Raw genomic sequence first — 22,327 nt, forward strand, 5'->3', positions numbered from 1 at the left:
GACTCAGAGCACGTGGAAAAAGGGTAACAAAACCCCCTCTGTTTTACATTGTTCTTTAAGAGCAATTTACTATGCTTAGACAGCTGAAATTTTCAATCTAGGGGGTGGTGGAAAATAAAATATCAGTACCTTCAGAGTAAAACATTTCCAACAAAGTGTGTGGCAAGCTCATTTTAACTCAGAACTACAACTTCTACTCCCACCTCCCCCAAACATAATAAAAATATCAAAAGAAATAAACTTTAATGCATAGAGAAATTGTTCACAATGAAATTTAGCGCTAACAGACTCAGAACTCCAGAAGTATTTACATTTTTGCTAAGAAAATTATGATTCCTGAAGTGAGAAATCTAGTGGCAATTTAAATACTGGTTCCCATGTTGGCATTACTGATGAAATAGGATGACAACAGATCTCCCCTTCTACTGTTACCCATAATGGGTACAATTTACTAATATAGATTTTTACTCAACTAGGACAAATTTAGCAACTGGTTATGTGAGCATAGAGTTTTACCAGGTAACTGCAAAATCTGTGACTTCCAAGATACTGTCTACTGGCAAGCAGCAGGTCGGGATGCTGTGACAGCAGCTTAAGTATATGTAAGGAGTGACATTTATACCCTGTGCTCAAGCCCTACAGTTATTTTCTGCTACTCTTCCCACTTTGGCCTTTGGCATTACATTACTGTGGGTCGGTGGTTCCTGAACTGAGACCTGTAGATGAGCAGTAGCAAAATACTCACACTCTTGATTAAACCTTTGATGACATGAACAGCTGTGCCCAATTCATCTAGGTGTCCAGGTGGCTTACTACTTTCTTTTTCAGCTGTACACTTTGGTCTCCACTGGAAGGTTTGGCAACGAGCTACATGATTACATTTTTATTGCAAATGCGTGGAAACCCATTAGTAGATCTGCGCGTTATCCGAAGCATTTGGCCCAAAGAGTTTGGGAACTACTTCTCTCACCAAGGCCATTTCTAAGGCATTGCTGTTTCCCGAGCCCTTTCCTCCTGCTCCTGGCGGGCCGTGCCGCCCCGACGGCTCCCAGGCGGGGGCATCCCGCCCGCATCCCTGACCGCCCGAGCCCCTGGCCCGGTAAAGGCAGTGCACTTGGTAGTTAAAGCCATAAAATTTTAACAAATCGCTTGTATCCATGGCAACCTAAACCTGACACCGCCGAAGCCCGACCCGTTTCTAACCCCCTCATACGTCGCAGAGGGAGGGAAGCGCCACCGGGAGCGCTTCAACACCGCCCCGGGGCCCGCGGGGACCTCTGGGCGCGCCCGGTGCCTCCTGCCGCCCCGCAGGTACCGGCCTCGCCCCGCGCCCCTTCACCGCCGCCGCTGAGGGCACGGCCCGGGCCCTCCCCTCAAACTTCCCCCCCTCGCCTCGGGAGTTGGGGCCGACAGAAAATGGAGGCGGCGGGAAGGGCGGGGTGACCTCGGTGCGGGCGGCGGCCCCGGCCCGCTACGCGGCGCCGCCCCGCCGCTCCCCTCAGCGCGCCGCCGCCCGGCCCTGCGGCGGGTCCGCCCCGGCCCCGCCGCCGCCGCTGGCGGTACCGGCCCCCCCCCCGGCCTTGCGGGCCCCGCCGGCTCCCCCCGCCGCGCCGCCAGGCTCGCGCGCCCAGAGCCCAGCGGCCCGCGGGCGGCTCGTCCCGCGCCGGGGGGCGTGTCCCGGGCCGGAGTGGCGTCCCTGCCGGCCAGTGAGCACGCCGCATGCCTGACAGTTACGCGGCCGCTGCCAATCGGGAGAGCGGGGGGGCGGGCGCGGCGGGGCGCGAGCGGCGCCGCAGGCCGCCGCGCTGGGGCACTCGGCGGAGGGAAGTGGCGCAGCATGATGCGGCTGTGGCGCTCTGCGCTGCTGCGGGAGCTGCTGCTGCTCGGCCCGCCGGGGGCGGCTGGGGGCGGCGGCCCGGGCCCCGGTGCCGGTCCCAGGCGCCTCCCGCCACCGCTGGCCGCCTTCGGCGTGAGCCCGCCCGCCTCCCGCCGCGGCCCGGGGCCGCCGCCGCCTTCGGCGCGGGGTTTGTGCACTCGCTCGGAGGGAGCCTTGGAGGAGCCGGGGAAGGGGGCGCCGGCGCCGCCGCCCCCCGGCGAGCCCCCCGCCGACAGCGGCCACAACAATAACCACGGCGGCGGCAAGGAGCTGGCCGGAGGCGGCGGCGGGGGGGAGAAGTGAGTGCGGGGGGTGGGTGGCGGGGCCGGGCCGGGCCGGGCGGCGGGGGATGCGGAGGCGCCATGTGAGCGCCGCCTTCCCCCTCGCACGCGTGGTGCCCGCGGAAGGGGGCCGGGCCGGGCGCGGCGCGGGGGCCGCCGGGCCGCTTCCCCGGCAGGTGCGAGGGCCGGGCCGGTGCTCGGCGCAGGCATCGCCTCCCCCGGGGGCTCCCGGGGCCCCACCGCGGCGGGCTGGGGTCTGCGGCGGCGGCGGGGCCGGCCGCGCCGCGCCTGTGCGCCGCGGGCGGGGCGGGGCGGTGTGGGCCCGGCTGCCGCCTTCCTCCGGGTGGGTGCCGGGGACCCCCGCCCCGTGCCGTGGGGCTGCCCAGTGGGGCCGGTCGGGTCCCCCGGGCCGTGAAGGGCGGGCTCGGCGCGGGGGGTGGTGGAGGGAGCGCAGACGCGTGGCGTGGGGAGCGCGTGTGCCTCGCGGGGCCGCCCTTCCCGCTGCGTGGGGTCCTGCCCACGCCTTGAGCTTCCACCGGCCTTGGGGGTGGCCGCGTGTAGGGGGGACTGTGTTTTGGCTCACGGGAGACAGCGTGCATTAGCGTGTTTTTTCTAGCGCCACTACTTGCATAAAATATTTTCCAAGAGAAGTGCAAGCTGTGTCATCTTACATTAATTATTAAAGGCAATCTACGTGGTGTGTAGTTCTGCCTTGGAAGTTTTGCATCGCTATCTTCTCCAGGTCCACACCTAGTGCAGTTAAGGATAGACATTACAGTCCGGTAGTGGTGTGTACAAACATCCGTAAGTGCTGCAGAACATGTCCCTGGGCCAAGGGGTCCTGGTTTGTCCCTACGTGACAAAAGTGCATGCAGGTAATAGAATGGTAAGACTGCATATGCTTGTGAAGTTAAAATATTAAGTTAATATTCCTTCACTTAGAACCTGAAATATTCTTAAAAAAATTGGTCAGGGACAGGTGTATCAGCCCCAGTTTGTGTCCCTGGTAATGACTGTTAGCGGATACCAGGGACAGAGTAGAACACTGAGGTGAATGGATTGATGGTTCTCCTTGAACCATCTCACTCTGCTCTGTTTGTCCTCAGCATTATGCAGGTCTTGAAAAAGTCTTGTTCATTTCCCACCCCCCCATCTGACTGCCCACTGCTTGTTTGAACCCAGGTACGCTTAGTATCTCTGGTAGGCTTCTACAAGAAGTTTGACAGCTTAACTGCAAGCCCCATGAAGACCCATCTCTTTTGTGTGTGTTCGGAACACGTCCCTTGGCTTTCCTGTAGGCAGCCCGTGTGTCTTCTTTGCACCGCTTATGGGTTGGCATAATTAAAATCTAAACCCAAGCTGCTTTCCCAGGCTTTGCTGTGCTTACAAAAAAGCAAAAGACAGAGGAAATAAGGCCAAGAAAGAAGTACCTTGTTTTAACACTGACCAAAGTCTCTGTTAGCCTAATGCTAAGAGGAAGTCTGGAAAAGATTCCACCAGGCCAGTCAGGAAGGCTTCAGCCCTTAGCTTGTTAATAGTTCTGCTTTTGAGTTGTGGTTTTGGGTTTTTTTTTTTAGCATGAACTTGTACTCCTTGTTCTTCTCCCCTTTCTCCCACCAAACGTGTTAGCTGCTCACCTTTGCTCAAGCCTTTTGGTTTGAATTAGCTCTATACATAATGTTTTGGAACAAAAAAATTATTCCGCTGTGGCTCGAGTAGGTGAGGTTTATAAAGGTTGTACTTCCCTTTTCAATGAGAAATACAGACAGTACCATAAAAAACTTAGGAAAAACCAGTATGCCAAATGTGAGGGTTATTTGAGGATGCCGAGACGGTGATTTATTAAAGAGGTAACATTTTCTTAAACTGAGCTTTTATAACAGCTTCCTACAGCCAGCATCAGTTAGGGAAATCCTATAATTTCTAGTATGTCTGGTAAACCTGTGTAGTCACAAACCAATTATACACTTTTAACCATTTTTGGCTTTTGACAAAAGGATGTGTTTGAAAGTCAGATGCTTGTTCATTGAGCTTTACTGCAAAATGAACAAGGAACAGTTACATAAAACATACAGCATATAGTTACGAACAAGGAAAAAGCTGGAAACAGTTTCTTTTCAGTTCAGGCTGTGCAGGAATTCCTGGAGGCACATTAGCAAGGCTGCTGGATACTTTAATTCTTATTTTTCTTAATGCAGAATTATGAAAATCTTCCTTAAGCATTGGTGAATGGTACATTGCATGTGGAAGTCGCTGCTATATGAAGCCAGAATGCATGGTTCAGAAGAAAAGTGAAATTCTTAAAAAGACAGGTTTCTGGACTAAATTGACAACTGGGCTAAGCCAGTGCTGTCTGTGTGTTCTGCTGATTCCAGCACTTTGCCATCCAGCAGCGTATAACGTTTGAGTTGTGTTTGGCGGATGGTTTGTGGACCCAACTGGGAAGACAATGGTCCTTTTTACGCTTTTTTTTTTTTGGTTTGTTTTGGGGGATTAGTTTTTCTATTTGGTTGTAAGGTCATGGTTCTAGGATACTGAAATAACCTGTGGTGTCAAAAGACAGCACTAAGGTTTTCTTGCTTGTTAGCTTGCCTGACCGTCCTTGTGTATAGAGAGTAGGAGTTGCAAGTGAAAGCCTAAAATGTTTTGTGCAAAGACTGCAGAAATTTAGAACAGTTTAATTCCTTATAGAGGGAATAAATTACAAGGTCTGTGGCTGATGAAATAACTAGTATCCCATTGCATAACCAGATCCCCTTGTGCATTTTTTCCTAAACATCTTCCACCACCCCCTTATCCCTGCTATCCAGCCTTCACTCCACCTGAAACTTAATATATTTTGGAAAGGAAAAATATTTGAGCTTAAACTGAAAGTGGTCATAGACTGGTAATTTTGATTAATGAAGGCTATGGATTGAAATGCAATCATATCTATGTTCATGCCTAAATAATTAAAACACAATAACCTAGTACAATCCAAAACTATAAGCTTGTATAATATTTAATAGTGTTCTACTTCCAGTGTAACTGTGCATTGTTCACTTTAAGTGTGCATTATTCTTACATCTTGCACTGGACAGTAGCGGGATCAGACATAGTTTATCTTAGTATAAGCTATTTCTAAATTACAAGGGCCTTGATTATGGTGAGAGGGAGGAGCAAAACCTGAGCAACCTTGATTTTTACAGTATGGCTAAATTGCAGTAATGATGGGTACTAGTGTATGGAATATAACAAAATGGTTAATGGAAATGTTTTATTAATTTTTTTTTTTCTTAATGACAAGGGAGTGGTAGCACTCTTTTTTAAGGACAGGGATGAATTCTGGAGGTACCTTTTAAAATTAATTTTGCTTTTGTACCCAGGCCAGATTTCCAGAGAAATAACTGTATAGTAACCAGTCAGCGGTTCATCTCGCTGTCACTCCTGTTGGAGTGTGCATATAATACTTGCAGATGCAAGAAACTGTTAGAAGTGTGCTTTCCTTAGACCTTTCATAACTTCCCTAGAGGCTGAGGTTTTGAAGCAACAGTTCTTGTTTTCACCATAAACACTTTGACATCTACTATAACATGTCTGGTCTAAGTTTATAAATACATAGTTTTGTCTGAATCTTCGTAAGTTCTCAGGTAAATGGTTACTCACGACTGTTGATGGGATCAGTGTCTAACTGCAAGTGGACAGAAAGTAGTTAGTGACTTGACAGGTCTTTATAGCTCTTAGTTGAAGTTGTCACCATATTACAGATAACTGATCTCCAAGATGCCTGTTTTAGGTAGAGTTGCTACCAGCTGTGGGTTGCAGCCCTTGCAGCTTTCATAGAATCATAGAGTAGTTTGGGTTGGAAGGGACCTTTAAAGGTAATCTAGTCCAGCCCTCCTTGCCATGGGCAGGGACACCTTCCACTAGATCAGGTTGCTCAAAGCCCCATCCAACTGACCTTGAATGTTTCCAGGGATGGGGCATTTACCACCTCTCTGGGCAACCTGTTCTAGTGTTTTACCACCCTCATTGTAAAAAAAAATCTCATCCTTATAGTTAATCTAAATCTGCCCTCTGTCAGTTTAAAACTGTTACCTCTCATCCTATCCCTACACTCCCTGATAGAGTCTCTCCCCATCTTTCCTGTAGCCTCCTTTAAGTACTAAAAGGCCGCTATAAGGTCTCCCTGGAGCCTTCTCCAGGCTGAACACCCCCAGCTCTCTCAGCCTGTCCTCACAGGAGAGGTGCTCCAGCCCCCTGATCATCTTCGTGGCCTCCTCTGGACCCGCTCGAGCAGGTCCAGGTCCTTCTTGTGTTAGTGCCCTCAGAGCTGGACACAGCACTGCAGGTGGGGTCTCATGAGAGCAGAGTAGAGGGGGAGAATCCCCTCCCTCGACCTGCTGGCCACACTCTTGGTGTAGCCCAGGACACGGTTGGCTTTCTGGGCTGCAAGCAAGCGCGTGTTGCCGGCTCATGTCCAGCTTTCCATCCACCAGTACCCCCAAGTCCTTCTGTCTCCTCAGGGCTGCTCTCAGTCCCTTCGTCCCTCAGCCTGTACTGATACCAGGGGTTGCCCTGACCATGTGCAGGACCTTGCACTTGGCCTTGTTGAACTCCATGAGGTTTTCCCGGTCCCACCTCTCCAGCCTGTCCAGGTCCCTCTGGATGGCACATCCCTTCCCTCCAGCATGTCAACCACACCAGTGCAGCTTGGTGTCATCGACAAACTTGCTGGGGGTGCACTGAATCTCACTATGTCTTTGATGAAGACATTAAATAGTACTGGTCCCAGCATGGACCCCTGAGGGACTGCTGTTTGTGACAGTTGTGACCTCAGATTTTTGACTGGTGTCTTATGGCTAATAATGAGCCTGAAACTGTTATTAGCAGTATCATATCTCTGTATCTTTTGTTGTTCTATAAATCCTGCATTTTGGCAATTACATCTTGAAGTACAAAGTAGGAATCTTTCACTGTATTTGAAAAATCTCTTTTATATTGTAGAAATTATAATTCAGCTTTTGTTAAAATGAAATCCTCTGTGGAATCTGGTGTAAGCATCGTACTGATGCACGAGGAAGAGCTGAAGGAAGGAACGATATGGACCACAAGATCCTTGTACTTGGAATTCTTGCCTTTTTTCCTTTGTAATTAAAGCACAGTGTGGAGCATCCACCAGTATTCTAGTCCATAGGTTAGAGTACCACTGAAGAAGTCTAGTTGTTTAATAGTCTGGCGCTTAATTTATTTTTTTTTTTAAAGAAGGGAAATAAGTATCAAAAGTCATTGTTCATGAAATGGAGTAAACTGGAATTTCCACTTTAATTCAGCTGTGGAAATTGCAAGTTCCCTGACTTGAAAAACAGCTCTTTACAACATGTGCTGAACAACACTATCTTGCTAAGTGTGCTCGTGGTGCTAAAACATAGCTTTTAGGTTAAGCAAACATTAGTTACTGACATTGCTGACCTGATAAACTGCAGAGCAAGCCTTTCCACCTCTATTTAGCAGATAAACTTTATCAAAAGATGGACTATTTTACGAAGAGCAATTTTCTGTAAATATATTGAATGCCATCCTCTTTGCTTTGGCAGTCAGTGCAGATCCATTGTTAAATTAGCTGACTGACCCAATATTGAACAGCAGCAGATGTGAAAGATATGGAAACTATGTCAAGAGAGAATTTATGCTTCAAAAGGTGCACATCTCTTTGATAGATTAAAATCTTAGGCAGATAAAAATCTTGGTCAAATGTCTGAAATTTTTTTCTTCATGCTTCCAGATAGAAATTCCACATTTGGAACAGCTGTAAAATTTTGAGTAATAGCTCAGAAACTTGTAATTAAATAGGTTGTGAGTTAAAATTTCTCAGTGTGTTTGCCAGTTTGTTTTGTCAAAGTGGAACACAGGAGTTTTCTCTGTCAGACCTTGAGCAGTCCAGTACTGGACATTCCTTAAAACATGAAATCTCAACGGTTTGGGGAGCTTAGTTAAATGCTCTGTAAATGGGCAAAACGTAGGGGTATACACTGTGTAACTTAGCTTTAAAAAACTACGTAGCTGCAGAGTTAGGATGCGATACAGGATGAAGCTTTAATTGATATGTTAGTAGTTTTGGTTCTGTTGGCTTGACTGGACATACTGTTCTCAAAAGATCGAAAGTGCAATGTGCTGTGTGGAAGATTTGAATTTTCTTTAAGAAAAAGGGTGTTCAGTAATTTGCTTGAGGTAGTTGCAAGCGTTTTTCTGTTGAATTGCCAGCCTGTCTGTGCATTAGTCAGCCAGCATCGTTTAAAAAAAAAAAAAAATCCAGACTGGAAGACAAGGAAAGTTCTGTTGGCTTACAAAGCTGTCTTCTGTTCTTAGTATGTAAGTACAGTGTTTTAAATAAATTGGAAAATGAGAAGTGAGATTTTTACTACTGGTTTTCACTGCAAGTTATGAGGACAGGAGGGAGGCAAGTCCAATCTAGAGGTCGTCTTAAATTTAAAAGGGTATTTGGGTATAATCAGATTTTTATTAAAAATAATCATAAATCAAACCTGTTGTTGAGCTAGAATAAGCTAGTATTGGGAGAGGAAGGAGGATTAAACGTCAGTTTGTAAAATTGCATTGGCCTACCTAGGGTCTGTGCTTAGTTGTAGTGTGTTATTTTTGTAGTTATACCCCTGAGTACTGATATTCAAAGAGTTACTAATCTTGTGAAAAGTTTCATGACTAGAATTTAGACCTGCTTTTTTTACACACATGCATACATGTGTAAAAATAGATAAATTGTCACTGAGCATTCTAGTTTCAGGCAATAACTTTTCTATATTACAGTGCAGTAACAGTATCGGTGATATTATTAGATTATAAGATTGAGCTTTAAAATTGATGGCTAAAATAATGTAAGACTGCATACTCTGCGTTTTAGTTAGTTTACATTTACATTTACTAGAGAACTGGTTTGTTTTGGTTGTTTGTTCTTGCTTGTCAAACATCTGGCTTTTTCTAAACTGACTTTGTCTAGAAACAGACCTAAGCACTGGAGGGGGCTAAAAGAGTTGATGGGAAGCCCTTTGCTATCGCTGCCCCTAGGAGTTTGTACATTCCGACTGGATGCAACGCTGCCGTACCTGCAGGGGAAGCGTAAGGAACCGAGTACAGACTTGTGCTCCTGCCTGCTGCAGGGTGCTTTGGAATATCAAGGAAAGGTGAAACTCTGAGGTTAAACCTATAGAGAACTTTCAAAGGCCTTGAGGGAAAGCTGCCAGTAGTGCAGCTTTCTCCCTTGGAAGGAGTTGATGCTTAATCTGGTAGGTTTCCTTCACATTTCACTTAAAATGGAGATGTAAGTTACAAAAAAAATGCAGGCATACAGGAAGCGTATCTCAGAGCAAAATAGTTAACACATGGAACACTTGGAGAGCCAGTGTAGTTACATTATAAACATAGTGACCATTAAAGATGTATCTGTGCTGCACATTAACTTGGCTAAGTACCCACAATGAGAGTTACTGCTTCTGGAGCCCGGGCTGGTTCTGGTTACTGTGTTACGCTGCAGATGGCTTTGCTTGCTTTCACTGTAACTGATGTGACTTACATAAGCTTCTAGAAGACCAAGGGCTTTAGGACTCCTAGGAGTTCCTAAAAACAGGACTGTTTTGAAGAAAATAATACACATTCATCATATCTTTTTCTTGCCTGTGGAACCATTGGGTCAATCTGCTCTTACAGCTTTATTATGAGGCATGTGGGTCTTTGAGTCTTATAAATACTTTATCCTCTGTGCAAGTAACATGTCTGTCCTCTGTAACATCAAGAAGAGGGAAACGTGATGAATCTGCTCCAAATTCTAAATGTAATCTTAGCAATTGCAGCAAAAACATGACTGTGTTGCAGTTAAGAATGTTTGCTATTGTAAAGTATATATATGCTACTTTCATGAATTTTTTCCTATTTAAAGCTGAATTAAGCTCTGTTCACTGATATAAGTGTTCTTTGAAGTTAGTAGCAGCAGTTATATTGGCAGTGAAAATGATAGAATCATAGACTGGTTAGGGTCGGAAGCGACCTTAAAGATCATCTAGTTCCCACCCCCCTGCCATGGGCAGAGACACCTTCCACTAGACCAGGTTGCTCAAAGCCCCGTCCAACCTGGCCTTGAACACTGCCAGGGAGGGGGCAGCCACAGCTTCTCTGGGCAACCTGTGCCAGTGTCTCACCAACCTCACAGGGAAGAACTTCTTCCTTAGATCTAATGTAAATCTAGCCTCTGCCACTTTAAAGCCATTACCCCTCATCCTATCCCTACCCTCCCTGATGCAGAGTCCCTCCCCATCTTTCCTGTAGCCCCTTTCAGCACTGGAAGGCCGCTATAAGGTCTCCCTGGAGCCTTCTCTTCTCCAGGCTGAACAACCCCAACTCTCTCAGCCTGTCCTCACAGGGGAGGTGCTCCAGCCCCCTGATCATCTTCGTGGCCTCCTCTGGACCCGCTCGAGCAGGTCCATGTCTTTCTTGTGTTGGAACCCCCAGAGCTGGACACAGTACTCCAAGTGGGGTCTCACAAGAGTGTGTTTTCTTATGAATAATGCAAAAATGTGTATAAATACAAATATGCACTAATTATGCATGTGTGTTTTGTTCTTTTTTTCCAGTAAAGTGAAGCAAGGTCTCCTTCCTAGCTTAGAAGATCTACTTTTCTATACTATTGCAGAAGGACAAGAAAAAATACCAGTTCATAAATTCATAACTGTAAGTTTACCTTTCTAGAGTGCTGTATGAAAGCTAACTACTACAAGGTTTTTTTAACATTCTAAATGCAAGAGTACAAAGCAAAGAATTTCTGTTATACATGGTTAGCTGCAGCAAGGAATGTAACTTCACCCCCCCCCCCCCCCATGTCTGTAATTAAGTAAGAGAATGAGTGTACTAGTATTTTTATTCACTTCTTTGCTGTGCAAAAGAGTATGCTTGAAAGCATCTGTGTCTGTGGCAGGGCTGGGTAATATCTGCACTTGCGTAAAATGTAATTGGACCAGCGTGGATTTCATATGACATTAATCCTTTGACATAAGATGCAAAAGGAAATGGTGAAAGGATCAGTAAGGTGTCAAAATGTCTCTGTGTTGACAACACAGTGGTGGATCTGTCTTACCTTGATAAATGAGACTGAGCAGTAGAGAACTTGATTGTAATAGCATATGTTTTCATTTTAGTAATTATTGTTTTATTGTAATAGGCACTCAAATCTACAGGATTACGTACATCTGATCCCCGATTGAAAGAGTGCATGGATATGTTAAGACTGACCCTTCAAACAACTTCAGATGGTGTTATGCTGGACAAAGATCTTTTTAAAAAGTAAACTTTCTGTCAATAATGTAACTGTATAATTCTGAATGAATGTTGTCTGTGTGTTACTGACTGCTGTCTTAGAGAGACTTAAGGTATATAAATCAACATGTAATTAGAAAGGGAGTCAGACACACACTCCTACTGATGCTGTTTTCATATGTGTTTGTTCTCTAGTTTCATGCAGAAGGCAAATTGTGTGATCTCCACAAGAGTTTAATGTATCAGTGTTGTTTGCATGTGTATCTGACCCCATACTGCAACTCTTGGTCAGATGCCAAATAAATTAATTGATGCAGCATGGAGTGTTTGGTATGAGTACATAAAACCTCTCTCACTGCGTCATCAGTTTTTAATTCGAAGTTCAGGATGCTGCTTCTGTGTAGTGAGATGTTCAGAGTATGTATGTAGTTGATTCTGAAAGTGAGTATATGAAAAATAGGGTGAAGTTAAATTTCAAGATATATAGAGATGAGAGCAGTTAGGACTGTAGACACTGCTTCAGTCTGTTTTGGAAAAGATTTATGTGCCATATTTGAGTCATGCTTTTTTTTGAGAAAAGTCTGTGGTCACTTAGCTGAACAATATAAGCACTGTTCAGGTTGTCCTCAGTTCATTCCAAGCACGCTCCTTTGCTCCCCTACTTACAGTTTTTGTGTGCCAAGAGATTGGAAGTTTAGAGGCTCTTAAATCTTGAAATTAAATTTGTAGACTATTCTTGAGCCTATATTTTTATTCCATTTACATGATAAATGACATAATATCTAAAATTTGCTTCTTTCATGAAGAGTATACTTTTGTCAAAATTGGTACATTTTTGTTGGTCTGTAGCATTTTATGAACTAATGCTGTGTAGTACTATCTCCTCTCAGTTACAATTTAAAATATATATGTGTATAAAAAAGATGTGTTTACATATAAATTGCATATATTATATACATATAAGTGTATAAAATATGTTGTAAACACTATATGCTTATATATTTACAGTAGTTTATGTAAATATAAAACATATGTTACATATTTTTTAATACATTTTTGGAAGTACATTGAGTGAAAAATGAGTATCTGTGCGTGTGACAAAATAACAAACCAGTCAACTCCTTAATTGAATGTGGGATACTTCTTAAAGGTACAACATGGTCTAACTTCATTCCTGTATTTAAGATCAGGTCTTCACTGGTTCTGGTTATTTGTCAGCACAGTAAAAACTCTATAAATTATTACAGTGTCAGAAACCTTCCTGGGTGTATGGTTGGATTGGAAAGGAAATGCTTTTGCTGTTATGCATTACACTTATACTAGAATGTTTATTTGTAATAGTAAACTATGAATCATGTTTAAGGCAAGGGCCCTATATTAAAGAAAGGGCAAGTGATTGATAATTAGCAAGATTAGCCTATATTCTGTGTCACATCTCTAGGATTTTGATTCTCTGTGTTAAGGGAGTGGTTCTTACTATCATAATTTGTAGAAAACTTATGTGGTTGCTTCTTGTGTAGGAAGTCTTGAACATAAAGACTATACAGAGGGTAAAGAGGTGAATCTCTTTTCACATGGCAGATTGTCATTTGTAGCAGCAGGTGTTAACCTTTTTTATAAATTAAAGATCCCCAGCCTTCAGTTATCTGTTCCTGCTAGGCATACTGCATTTGCTGTTTAGAGACTCATACAAGGATCCTGTATTTTTTTTCTTCTCCAAGTGTTTACGGTGTGAAATATAATAATACATGTCCTCAGCTGTACTTACCTCAGGACTTTGAAGCTTCAGTTTCCTAAATGTAACAGTCAGTGGTGTAGTTGTCCTGTTGAATTTGAATCCAAAGTTGCTAGATCAAATAAAGCATCAAGGATAAGTGATGTGGAATTAAGTGATAGCATTCTCTTAACTAAATCAATCAAGTCCTGTAGAAATTACCTGTAAAATATGTTAGTTCATGTGTCTGTACTGTCTGTCTCCGTAACAGAACTTTCAACAGCTTTTTAGTGGTCCTAAACATTAGGCTCCAATTTGACTAAAATTGCTTTATTTTAATGATTTTTGGCTTTACAGTGCTCACCACTTAAATAAAAATTTGGAAAAAATCTGCTTGTTACAGGCAGAACAACTGGGGGCTTTAACATTTCATCTCCAGAGCTTCTTGAATTGAAAGCTTCACTGGTGCACATTTCAGAGAGAGTGCTTGACAAATTTCTTGAATTATCAGTTCATGTTGCATCTATATAACATAACAAGGTGGTCTTTGGGGCATGAATGTTACCTCGCTGAGAACAGCCTGCTTACTGAAGGCAGGGCAGCATGCTAGTTAGCTTGCAATGTGAATTTTTTTTCCTTTTTTGGTACCCTGGCTATGGTGCTACTTAATAAAGTAGTAGTAGTAGTACTGTCTAACTATTGTTAGATGTAACTTAGACAATTTAACAAATATGGAAGATTGTACATGCTAATCTTCCTTATGAAGTGTCCATGTTTTGACATACCCTGTTTTTTAGATCTGTTTCTATGACATTGTAGTTAATTTGTAGAAAAATTTCTAATAATCTTTGTAAGAAATCCTCCTACCCCTCTTAACTTTTTCTTTAACTCATAGCTTGTTCCTAACAGAAAAATAGAAGACTTGCAAAAAGCCCTATTTCTTCACTAACAATATTTTGGTCAAGGGAGGGGTGGGAGGGAGTAGGGAGGAAAGGCATGAGGCAATCACAACTGAGTTATTTGGCAAATGGTATGCACTTGAATGAAACGATAGCTACTGACTAACAGTTACAACTCTGATGTTTAAACCCAGTTCTTTTTCATAATAACTTAACTGGCTCTGTAGACATAGCCTTTGTCACAAAGTGCTGTCTGTCCTGCTTTATTGACCTAGAACTGTGGTTTTGCTAGCCACATCTCTGATCTGCAGGGAGGAAGCAGCAATCTGGGTATGTTATGTTCTAAGCATAAACCTGACAATCTGTTGCTGGATCTCAAACAGGGTTATCTGTTTGCTGCCGAGTGGCTGTGCCATGCTTTCAATCTAGGTAGCAAATCCTGAGGAAAACTAATTTTAGATATGTGTAAGCAAGGTATTAATGTTTTCATCCTATTTGAGCAATTAGAAAGCTTTTAACAGAAGATGTAGAGGATATGTTATAATATTAATACCTCATTTGTCAAAATAATGTAACCTTTTTTTTCTAAAATGTCTAAATATAGTGAACACTTCTACAGGCCGAGTCATGCTAGTTGGAAATGAAGTTTCACATTCCTTTCTGTAATGCTTATACTGTAGCTTTTTAAACAGGAAGAAGGGTGTCTATTCAGCTGTATAGATAGCTGAACAGTTCTGCAGAATGGGTGGGACTTCACACTGTGTTTTCAGCAGGTATCTACTTTGTGTAGGGAAGCAATGATTGGCAATTCAAGCCAGAACTTGAAGAATAATGGATTACTGTAACAAGCTGTATGACGAAACAAGGTGATCCTAACTTTATGCTAGGGACCAAAGATTCACTTTCCAAAAAAACCCCCAAACTGTTACTTTCAGGTTATACAAGTCACTGGAAGTTATTATAGGTCATAAGAATTAAAACCTAATCTTGCCAACCCAAATGTATCAGGGAAGTTTATAGTTTGAAAATACATGTTTTTCAAAGGGGGAAAGAAATGCTTGAGTTGGGATTTGGCGAGACAGAATTTTTTAGGGTGAGATTATAAAGTTTGGAGAACGAAAGAATTTGAGGTGGGAAGTTTTTAGTGTACCTATCTTGAACACTACTAAAGTATGTGGGAGATAGGGACTAAGTTGTTTGTAAAATTTGGCTGTAGAAAGATTTTTATTTATCGATATATTTACTTAAATTCCTCCCTGTGATCTTTTCCTACTACTCCATTTCTCCTGAGCCTGAGACCATTCATCTCTGAAGGGTTACCTGGAAACATAAACCAGTTAGAAGCTCCCGTGGGGAGGAGGTGTCAGTTACGGAATATTAGAGGCTGTCAAGGCTAGTGTCCTTTGTTGACTGAAAATATTACTGCCCTGCTAATTGGAACTTACAAAGACCCCTGTTATTTTGTCCATGCAGTAAATGTTCCAAATACCCATCTAGATAAATGGAAGCCCTGTATTTAATTTAGTCTGTGAATTCATAGGATTTGCCTGGGTTAAGGAGTATCAGGATAAAAACCCAGACACTGATCTTGGTGGAAGTTTGGGAACAAAAACTTCTTGCAGAAATAGGTAATATCCTTAACCAGCATAGATATTTCTGCAGTGAGTTTAAATCTCTATCTTAAAATGATCGAATTATTGAAGTGAGCATCCTACACTTGGTGTAAATTGGTAAGTCTTTAAATGCCCCTACTGTTTCAGAAACATGATGTCAGAGGACTGTATTTCAGTGCGTACTGCCTTCTTATTGTTTTCCACACTTTGTATTGAGTTGTTCTGATAGGTTTAGGTGAACTTCAGATAACTTACATTTTTTTTTCTTGCGAAGAGTGCTTAATGCTTTCCAGGTGGTACAGACAATGTAGAAGTGCTATGTTATGCTGTTAAACCTAGTGCTATGTTGTTACTCCTCCTGCACACATAGCTACCATAACTGTTATTAATTACTTTTGAAAAGGGGTTGATACACCTGGAGTGGGTAACTGTAATTGGAGGCTGCTGGGAACAAAAGCAAACAGGATTTTTTGCAAGATATGTAACAAAGGAGTGGATAAGCATGACAAATTGCAACAAAACCAACTCAACTGCAATTTTAACATAGACTAACAAAGAAGAGTATTACAGACAGAGCAATTCTTAAAATGCCAGTGTGTACAACAGAAACTTTTCTCTACTGTTTCTCTTTCACTCTTGGAGAGTAATGCCTACCAGCATTTGAAATGGCTGTCAGTTATAGTGTCCTAAGTACAAAGGAGTTCAAACTGAAAGTTTAAAAAAAGGGAGATTCAAAGGGAAGATAATTCTGTCTGTGCACTGGTCTTCATGCATTTTCATTTTGAATTGATAATGACTTTTAATAATAGAATTATTGGAAGTATCTATTCCAAGTGAAAATATTTCCCTAAAAATTAATTTTTTACTTTTTTGAGTAAGCCTTCATTGGAAGGATATGTTCCCCTTTGTAGTATGGGCCTAGATGTTCTTAACTTTCCACTTGTCTGTATTAACAGTATGTTTCTGCTTTTGTCAACACTGCCAGAAAGCATGGTATGAACATGTTAAAGAAACTATTTGTTAAACCTCCCTTTTTCTTCCTTGTACTGGGATAGGGCAAAGTCATATTTCAACTGAAGTGATAATGGCTCCCAATTCCCACCCCTACTCCTGCTCACCCCCACCCACAGATACACCACTCAGCAGCATGTCTCAGCTTGTGTTTTGATGCTTCCCTTGTTCTGTTTCTCCCAGATAAGTCCTTTCCTTTTTAAACCTCATCAGTTTTTTAAATGTACCAGATGGGCCGATGTTCAGAAGGTGTGAATGATAATGTAACTGTGTTCTGGGTTAAGGCAGCAAACATTCCTTAAGTGGAGCTAGAGGCTTGCAGTACTGCTCACTGCTAATTTTTGCTTAGCTTAGAAGATGTTATCAAGTACTTCCACAGGGTTTTGTTCTTATTAGACTGGAAACTCATTCCAGTTTGGTCTGTTGGTAGCATTCTTGCTCAGTTCATGGTGAAACCAGTTGGAAGTGAGAGAAACCAATCCTGAACCTCAGAAGTCCAATTAACTTTGAAATTATCACTTTGGACAAGGGCTGAGTTAGATGACCTTCACACGTCTTGATCCTAAGAAATGCGTGGCATAGGTCCCTTTTGCAAACTTAGATGCTACTTGAAGGCAATTGGTAGTACCCTGAAGTACAGCCTCACAGTTGAAACTTTAAAGAAGAGCTTTAAGTAAAAAGACATAAAAACTAATGCAATGAAACAATAATTTTTAAAAAATTATTTACAGTAAAATAAAACTTACGAAGCAGAAAATTAAAAAGACTTTCTAATAAAGACCTGTTCTCGTAAGCATATAACTTCAAGGGACTGACAGTCCTTATTTAAATAGCATGTAATTGCTACTTAAGTATGCTTTTTGACAGTACTGTGTCAAAATACTAATAACCTTTTTAATTTTTTGCAGGTGTGTACAAAGTAATATTGTGTTGCTTACTCAAGCTTTCAGGAGGAAGTTTGTCATTCCAGATTTTATGTCATTTACTTCACATATCGATGAGTTATATGAAAGTGCTAAAAAACAATCTGGAGGAAAGGTAATCTGTTTGTAAATTCAACTTCAAACTTCTGTAGATTTCTTGATACTAACCAAATAATATTCTTTGTTAAGTAGACAGTTTTTTTTCTTGGTATTTTTAGCGAAATGTTAAACCGATAACTTGATAAAATAGCTTTGGAAGTTCAGTTACGTCTGCAACTTGTAAACTGTGTTAGAAATACAGCTTACCTCTAACAGTCTTTTACAGTTTTGAGGTTAGAATGAGAAAATACTGTTGTTCTTTCTTTTTTTTATGTAAACTATAAAACTGCTACATAATTTGTCAGATTAAACAGTCTATAAAAGTTATGCTACTCTACAAAACTGGCTGGGTTGTGTGACAAATATTAGTAATTAAAGTTTATTCAAGTGCTTATTTTCAGTAAACTAAGTGAAAAACTCTGAACTTTGTTACAAGCTAAAATTTTATATGATATGAAAATGCTGAACATACCCTAACACAGAAGAGAGATTCCTCTTACAATGTGCTGAAGTTTGTACTTTGAAAAAATGTTTTATTTGATAATGATCTAATAAATATAATAATTTGTAATGAAGTTTTAGATATACTAGGTGATTATTAGTGGAATAATTCAGTTGTACCTTATGTATCCTTTCCACTGACATTTATTATAATTAATGTATATTAGCACATAGTTAAATATTTTGGATGTTGTAATGTCTTTTTTTATTTCACATTGTGATAGGTTGCTGACTATATTCCACAACTGGCCAAGTTCAGCCCTGATTTGTGGGGTGTGTCACTTTGCACAGTGGATGGACAGAGGTATATTCTAACTCCTAGATTTTGCTATTTCAGTTACTTAAACTATCACATACAGCACTTCATGACATCTCATGGTTTAATAAAGAAAAAGCTTTATTGAAGTTGTTTAAGAATTAAAATCTGCTTGGTCATCTTTCTTAACTTTTTTTTACTTTAAAAGTTAGTTCCTTTTCTGCATTTTAATATTCTTAATTGTGGCATTATTATATGATCCCTGTATGTTGCTGAAAAAATTCAGATTCATATTCTTCAAAAAGAAAATGAAGATGTGGAAACTGGACAGAATTTAGCATGATTTTGCTTTTCAGGTTTATTAAATTTTCTCCTGTAAAGGTGTATGTAGGTCTTAGATATAGCTAGAGTGATCTTATTTTTTTCTTTATGAGTAACTCAATGTGGCAGAGACTGTTATGAGTGTAAATGTAAAGGAGTATCTTACACCATCTAGCTGAGAAGGAAGGTAAATTATTCTGTGTCTACCTTTGACTAGACGATGTGAGATACTCATCAGCTTGCATATGTCTGCTGGCCTGCAGTTTGGTACGGTCATCCTGCATATTCTGAGTACCATAATTTTTAGGTGTTGAGTATGTCGTGGGTGAATGGGGAGAGAGAGAGTATCAGACTTGCTTATGGTGGCTGTGGATTGGGGTTCATTTTAATGTGATCTGTTATGATCCGTATGTTTGTTTCTTATTAGCCATATGCCCTATAATCTCTAGGGGAAGAGCTGTACAAATGAGCTGACGTATTTTTCAGCTCCCTGCTTAAGATTCTGAAGTATAAGCTATTCATAGTAAAACAGCTTTAAAAGTAAAAATGTTCTCCCTTTTGAATATTTTAATTGGCGTTTTGCTTTGTTTTGGATATTATAACATGTACTAATGAAAAATTTTATAATCCTAATTTGTGTAATGTTTAATGTTATGTAATGTTACTTTTTATAATGCCAAAATGGTTTTATGAGTTTCTCTGAAACCTTCTCACATTTTCTGCAAAGAGAAGAAACAAATATACTTCTGATTTTGCCATCAGTCAAGTGATTGCCTGGGGCCTTTTGCTCTAGATGGGGCATATGCTGCTTGTATGAGTCATTCTTCAATGCAGTGAGACTTAAATGTTGAACTTTCCAAAAAATAGCATTTAATTGTAATAAAACACCTATGCCATTACCTAAGGGGGTGTAAATACAGCTATTTAATTATTGCCCTTGAGTTCCAAAACTGAACTGGATCTCATCTTTGTTTATATAGACATAAATATGTATAGTGGCTATATTCAGGTCAGCTGTACCTGAGTAGGGTAAGTGTGACACTAGAGGTCTGAGGTGATTTTTTTGCTCTGGTGCAAACCTACTTCTGAACTTGCTTTTGTTTTGTTACATCTGCAGTAATCACCAGCAGCTGACTTTGTTATGCGTAGCTTATGGAGGCGATTGTTAAAACCTTTAAATTTTTCTGTTATGTTCTTTAAAATGGGACTTAGTAACAATATGCTTTCATTTTTTTGGGCGTTTGGGGTTAATAGTCCTAGTATGTTGAAGCATTTAACATGCTACTTGTCATAGCTGGCAAACAGGAAATTTCAAACCTCTTCATCTGTGTTTTTCCCAGGCATTCTGTTGGTGATACCAAAGTTCCATTTTGTCTTCAGTCCTGTGTAAAGCCTTTGAAATATGCTATTGCTGTTAATGATCTTGGCACAGAGTATGTGCACAGATATGTTGGTAAAGAGCCTAGTGGATTAAGATTCAACAAACTGTTCCTGAATGAAGATGGTAAGAGATCTATAATACTTAATAATGCAGTACTGAATTTTAGAAAATTATAAAACAAGCTACACAGTTTTTTCAGTCTTTTCATTTTACTGTATCCTCTTATGTCTTATTATTAGTCAGTGTCCCAAAATATTTTGCCGTCAGCAAGGTAGGCTTATCCTTTGTCACCCACTTTTTTGCCTAATTTAGAATGCTAGTAAAAGATGCTTTTTATTACTTGGGTTCTATTTGCTAGTTATCCAGCTTTAGGAAAAACCAAAGAATTTTGATAATGCAGGTATTTGAAATGTATATTTATTTAGTTGAGTTGGTAGCAAGTGTTCCTTAATCATGCCTTCTGTAAAATGATGGTGAAGGAATCAAAGAAGTTAAATTGATTTTAAGAAGGATGTATATCACTTCCTTTCTCAGCCCTCTGAGAAGCACTGGCTAGTTTCCAGGAGGTGAAATTGAACACATCTTCCCACAGATTATTCTAAACTGAATTTGGCTACTGACTCAAAACAGTGTTGTCCAGTTTTTTGTTTTTTTTTTTTTTTCCTGTGGCAGGGGTGCTGTAGCAAGAATTTATCATACAGTACTTATGTAGATTATTTCTTTTTCATGTTATATTAATTCTCAAGCATGAAAATGTTATTTTTAAAAACATTATGGCAAAAATCTGAGAAGGATGACTCATGTAGCCTTAGAGGAAATACTGGATGTTATCTCTGAAACACAACTGTTTCTTTTAGCGGATCTTTCTCAGTAAGAGAACAGACGATGTTTCTGTTGCCATGGTATTGCAATTAATATTTAATTAACAGCATAAGGCTTGGATGATATTTTTGTCAAGGACTGTATTGAATTCTGACTTAAATATATTATTAATATATTAATGATACATAATTATATTTAGTATATACCTTAAAATAGTTTTCCAAACTTACAAATAAAATAGTTGTTGACAATTTATTTCTTCTTTTTTAGTTTGTTAGTAAGTGGTAATGAAATACAAACATGCATATATATTGCCAAGAGGGAGTTAAGCATTTTGTCAAGCTTTGCTGTCTTGTCTTTCCAAATACAATGTCGTACATTGTGAAGAAGACTGCCTTTCATGTCTTAACCTTTCATATAAACAAAGTTCTGATGATGCTGAAAATTGCCCATTTTCTCCTTTGGATCAATATAGGTGTTCTGTTTTTTTTTTTAATGAAATGACAGAAAGTGTAGTAATTATTTTCTTTCTTTTATGGATACTTTTAAAATTGACCTGTGAGAGAAGATGAATTGTTAGATGGTGGTCTTTATACTGTTAGACTTTAGGAGTGTTTATAAGACTGTTAACGCAATCAGAGAATTGGGATTATTGAAAGTTTGCCCGGTGTGCATGAAATTAATAGAGAAGACTGATTCACATGATTGAAGTTAATGCTTAATACTTAAATGTGCTTGTGTGGCTGATATAACTGACTTGAGAAAAAAGTGTTAGAACTAACCTGAACATCCTCTTATCTATACAGTCCTTAAATGAAAGACTGAAACAGAAGGCGGGAGTCTAATAAATAGGAACATTTCAGTTACAGGGAGAGAAAAGGAAGCTGAGTTTCTGTGAGTGAAGGAGCAGGAGGGAAGAAGGGATTACACTTGTAGATTTAAACTGATGTATGAAGTTTGGCTATGCAGAGTATTTGGCAGTTTGAACATGCATAACTACTTTGAAGATCAGAATTAAAAAATAAAAACATATATATTAATCTACTTGCTTTCTAATCTGATATAATCGAATTTCATTTTTGTAATAAGGATTTTATGAAGTGATATGCAGGTATTTGAAAACTGGTTAGACATGTATCTGAAGCCATTTTTTTTATGCTTACTACATGAAAGATTCCTAAACCAGGATGTTCTTCCATTTCTTTGTTTAGTAGCATTGAGATTCAAGCAGAAAAGAATGGAGAATATTACAAGACAATTTAAAATCATAACTAAAAATGCTAATTTATAAGTAAAAAGGTGTTACAAAGAATCATTTACGTTTTGAGTA

General features: G+C 40.7%; 1 protein-coding gene across 3 annotated transcripts in view; it reads left to right on the forward strand.

The window, feature by feature from the left end:
• The first annotated feature begins 1,813 nt into the window (after window positions 1-1,813).
• Window positions 1,814-22,327, forward strand: part of GLS (glutaminase) — a 67,946-nt gene continuing 47,432 nt past the window's right edge. For 2 of the 3 annotated variants that reach the window (XM_074872726.1, XM_074872727.1), the window contains exons 1-6: window positions 1,814-2,175; window positions 10,779-10,875; window positions 11,363-11,484; window positions 17,603-17,732; window positions 18,442-18,521; window positions 20,135-20,298. In XM_074872726.1, coding sequence (XP_074728827.1) covers window positions 1,838-2,175; window positions 10,779-10,875; window positions 11,363-11,484; window positions 17,603-17,732; window positions 18,442-18,521; window positions 20,135-20,298 — 931 coding nt within the window. In that variant the 5' untranslated portion in view covers window positions 1,814-1,837. Of the gene's footprint in view, window positions 2,176-10,585; window positions 10,677-10,778; window positions 10,876-11,362; window positions 11,485-17,602; window positions 17,733-18,441; window positions 18,522-20,134; window positions 20,299-22,327 lie in introns of those variants that run through there. The other variant, XM_074872728.1, reaches the window with a different exon arrangement.

Source organism: Strix uralensis, chromosome 6 (genome assembly GCF_047716275.1).
Source record: "Strix uralensis isolate ZFMK-TIS-50842 chromosome 6, bStrUra1, whole genome shotgun sequence".
In the NCBI taxonomy this organism is placed as follows: Eukaryota; Metazoa; Chordata; class Aves; order Strigiformes; family Strigidae; genus Strix; species Strix uralensis.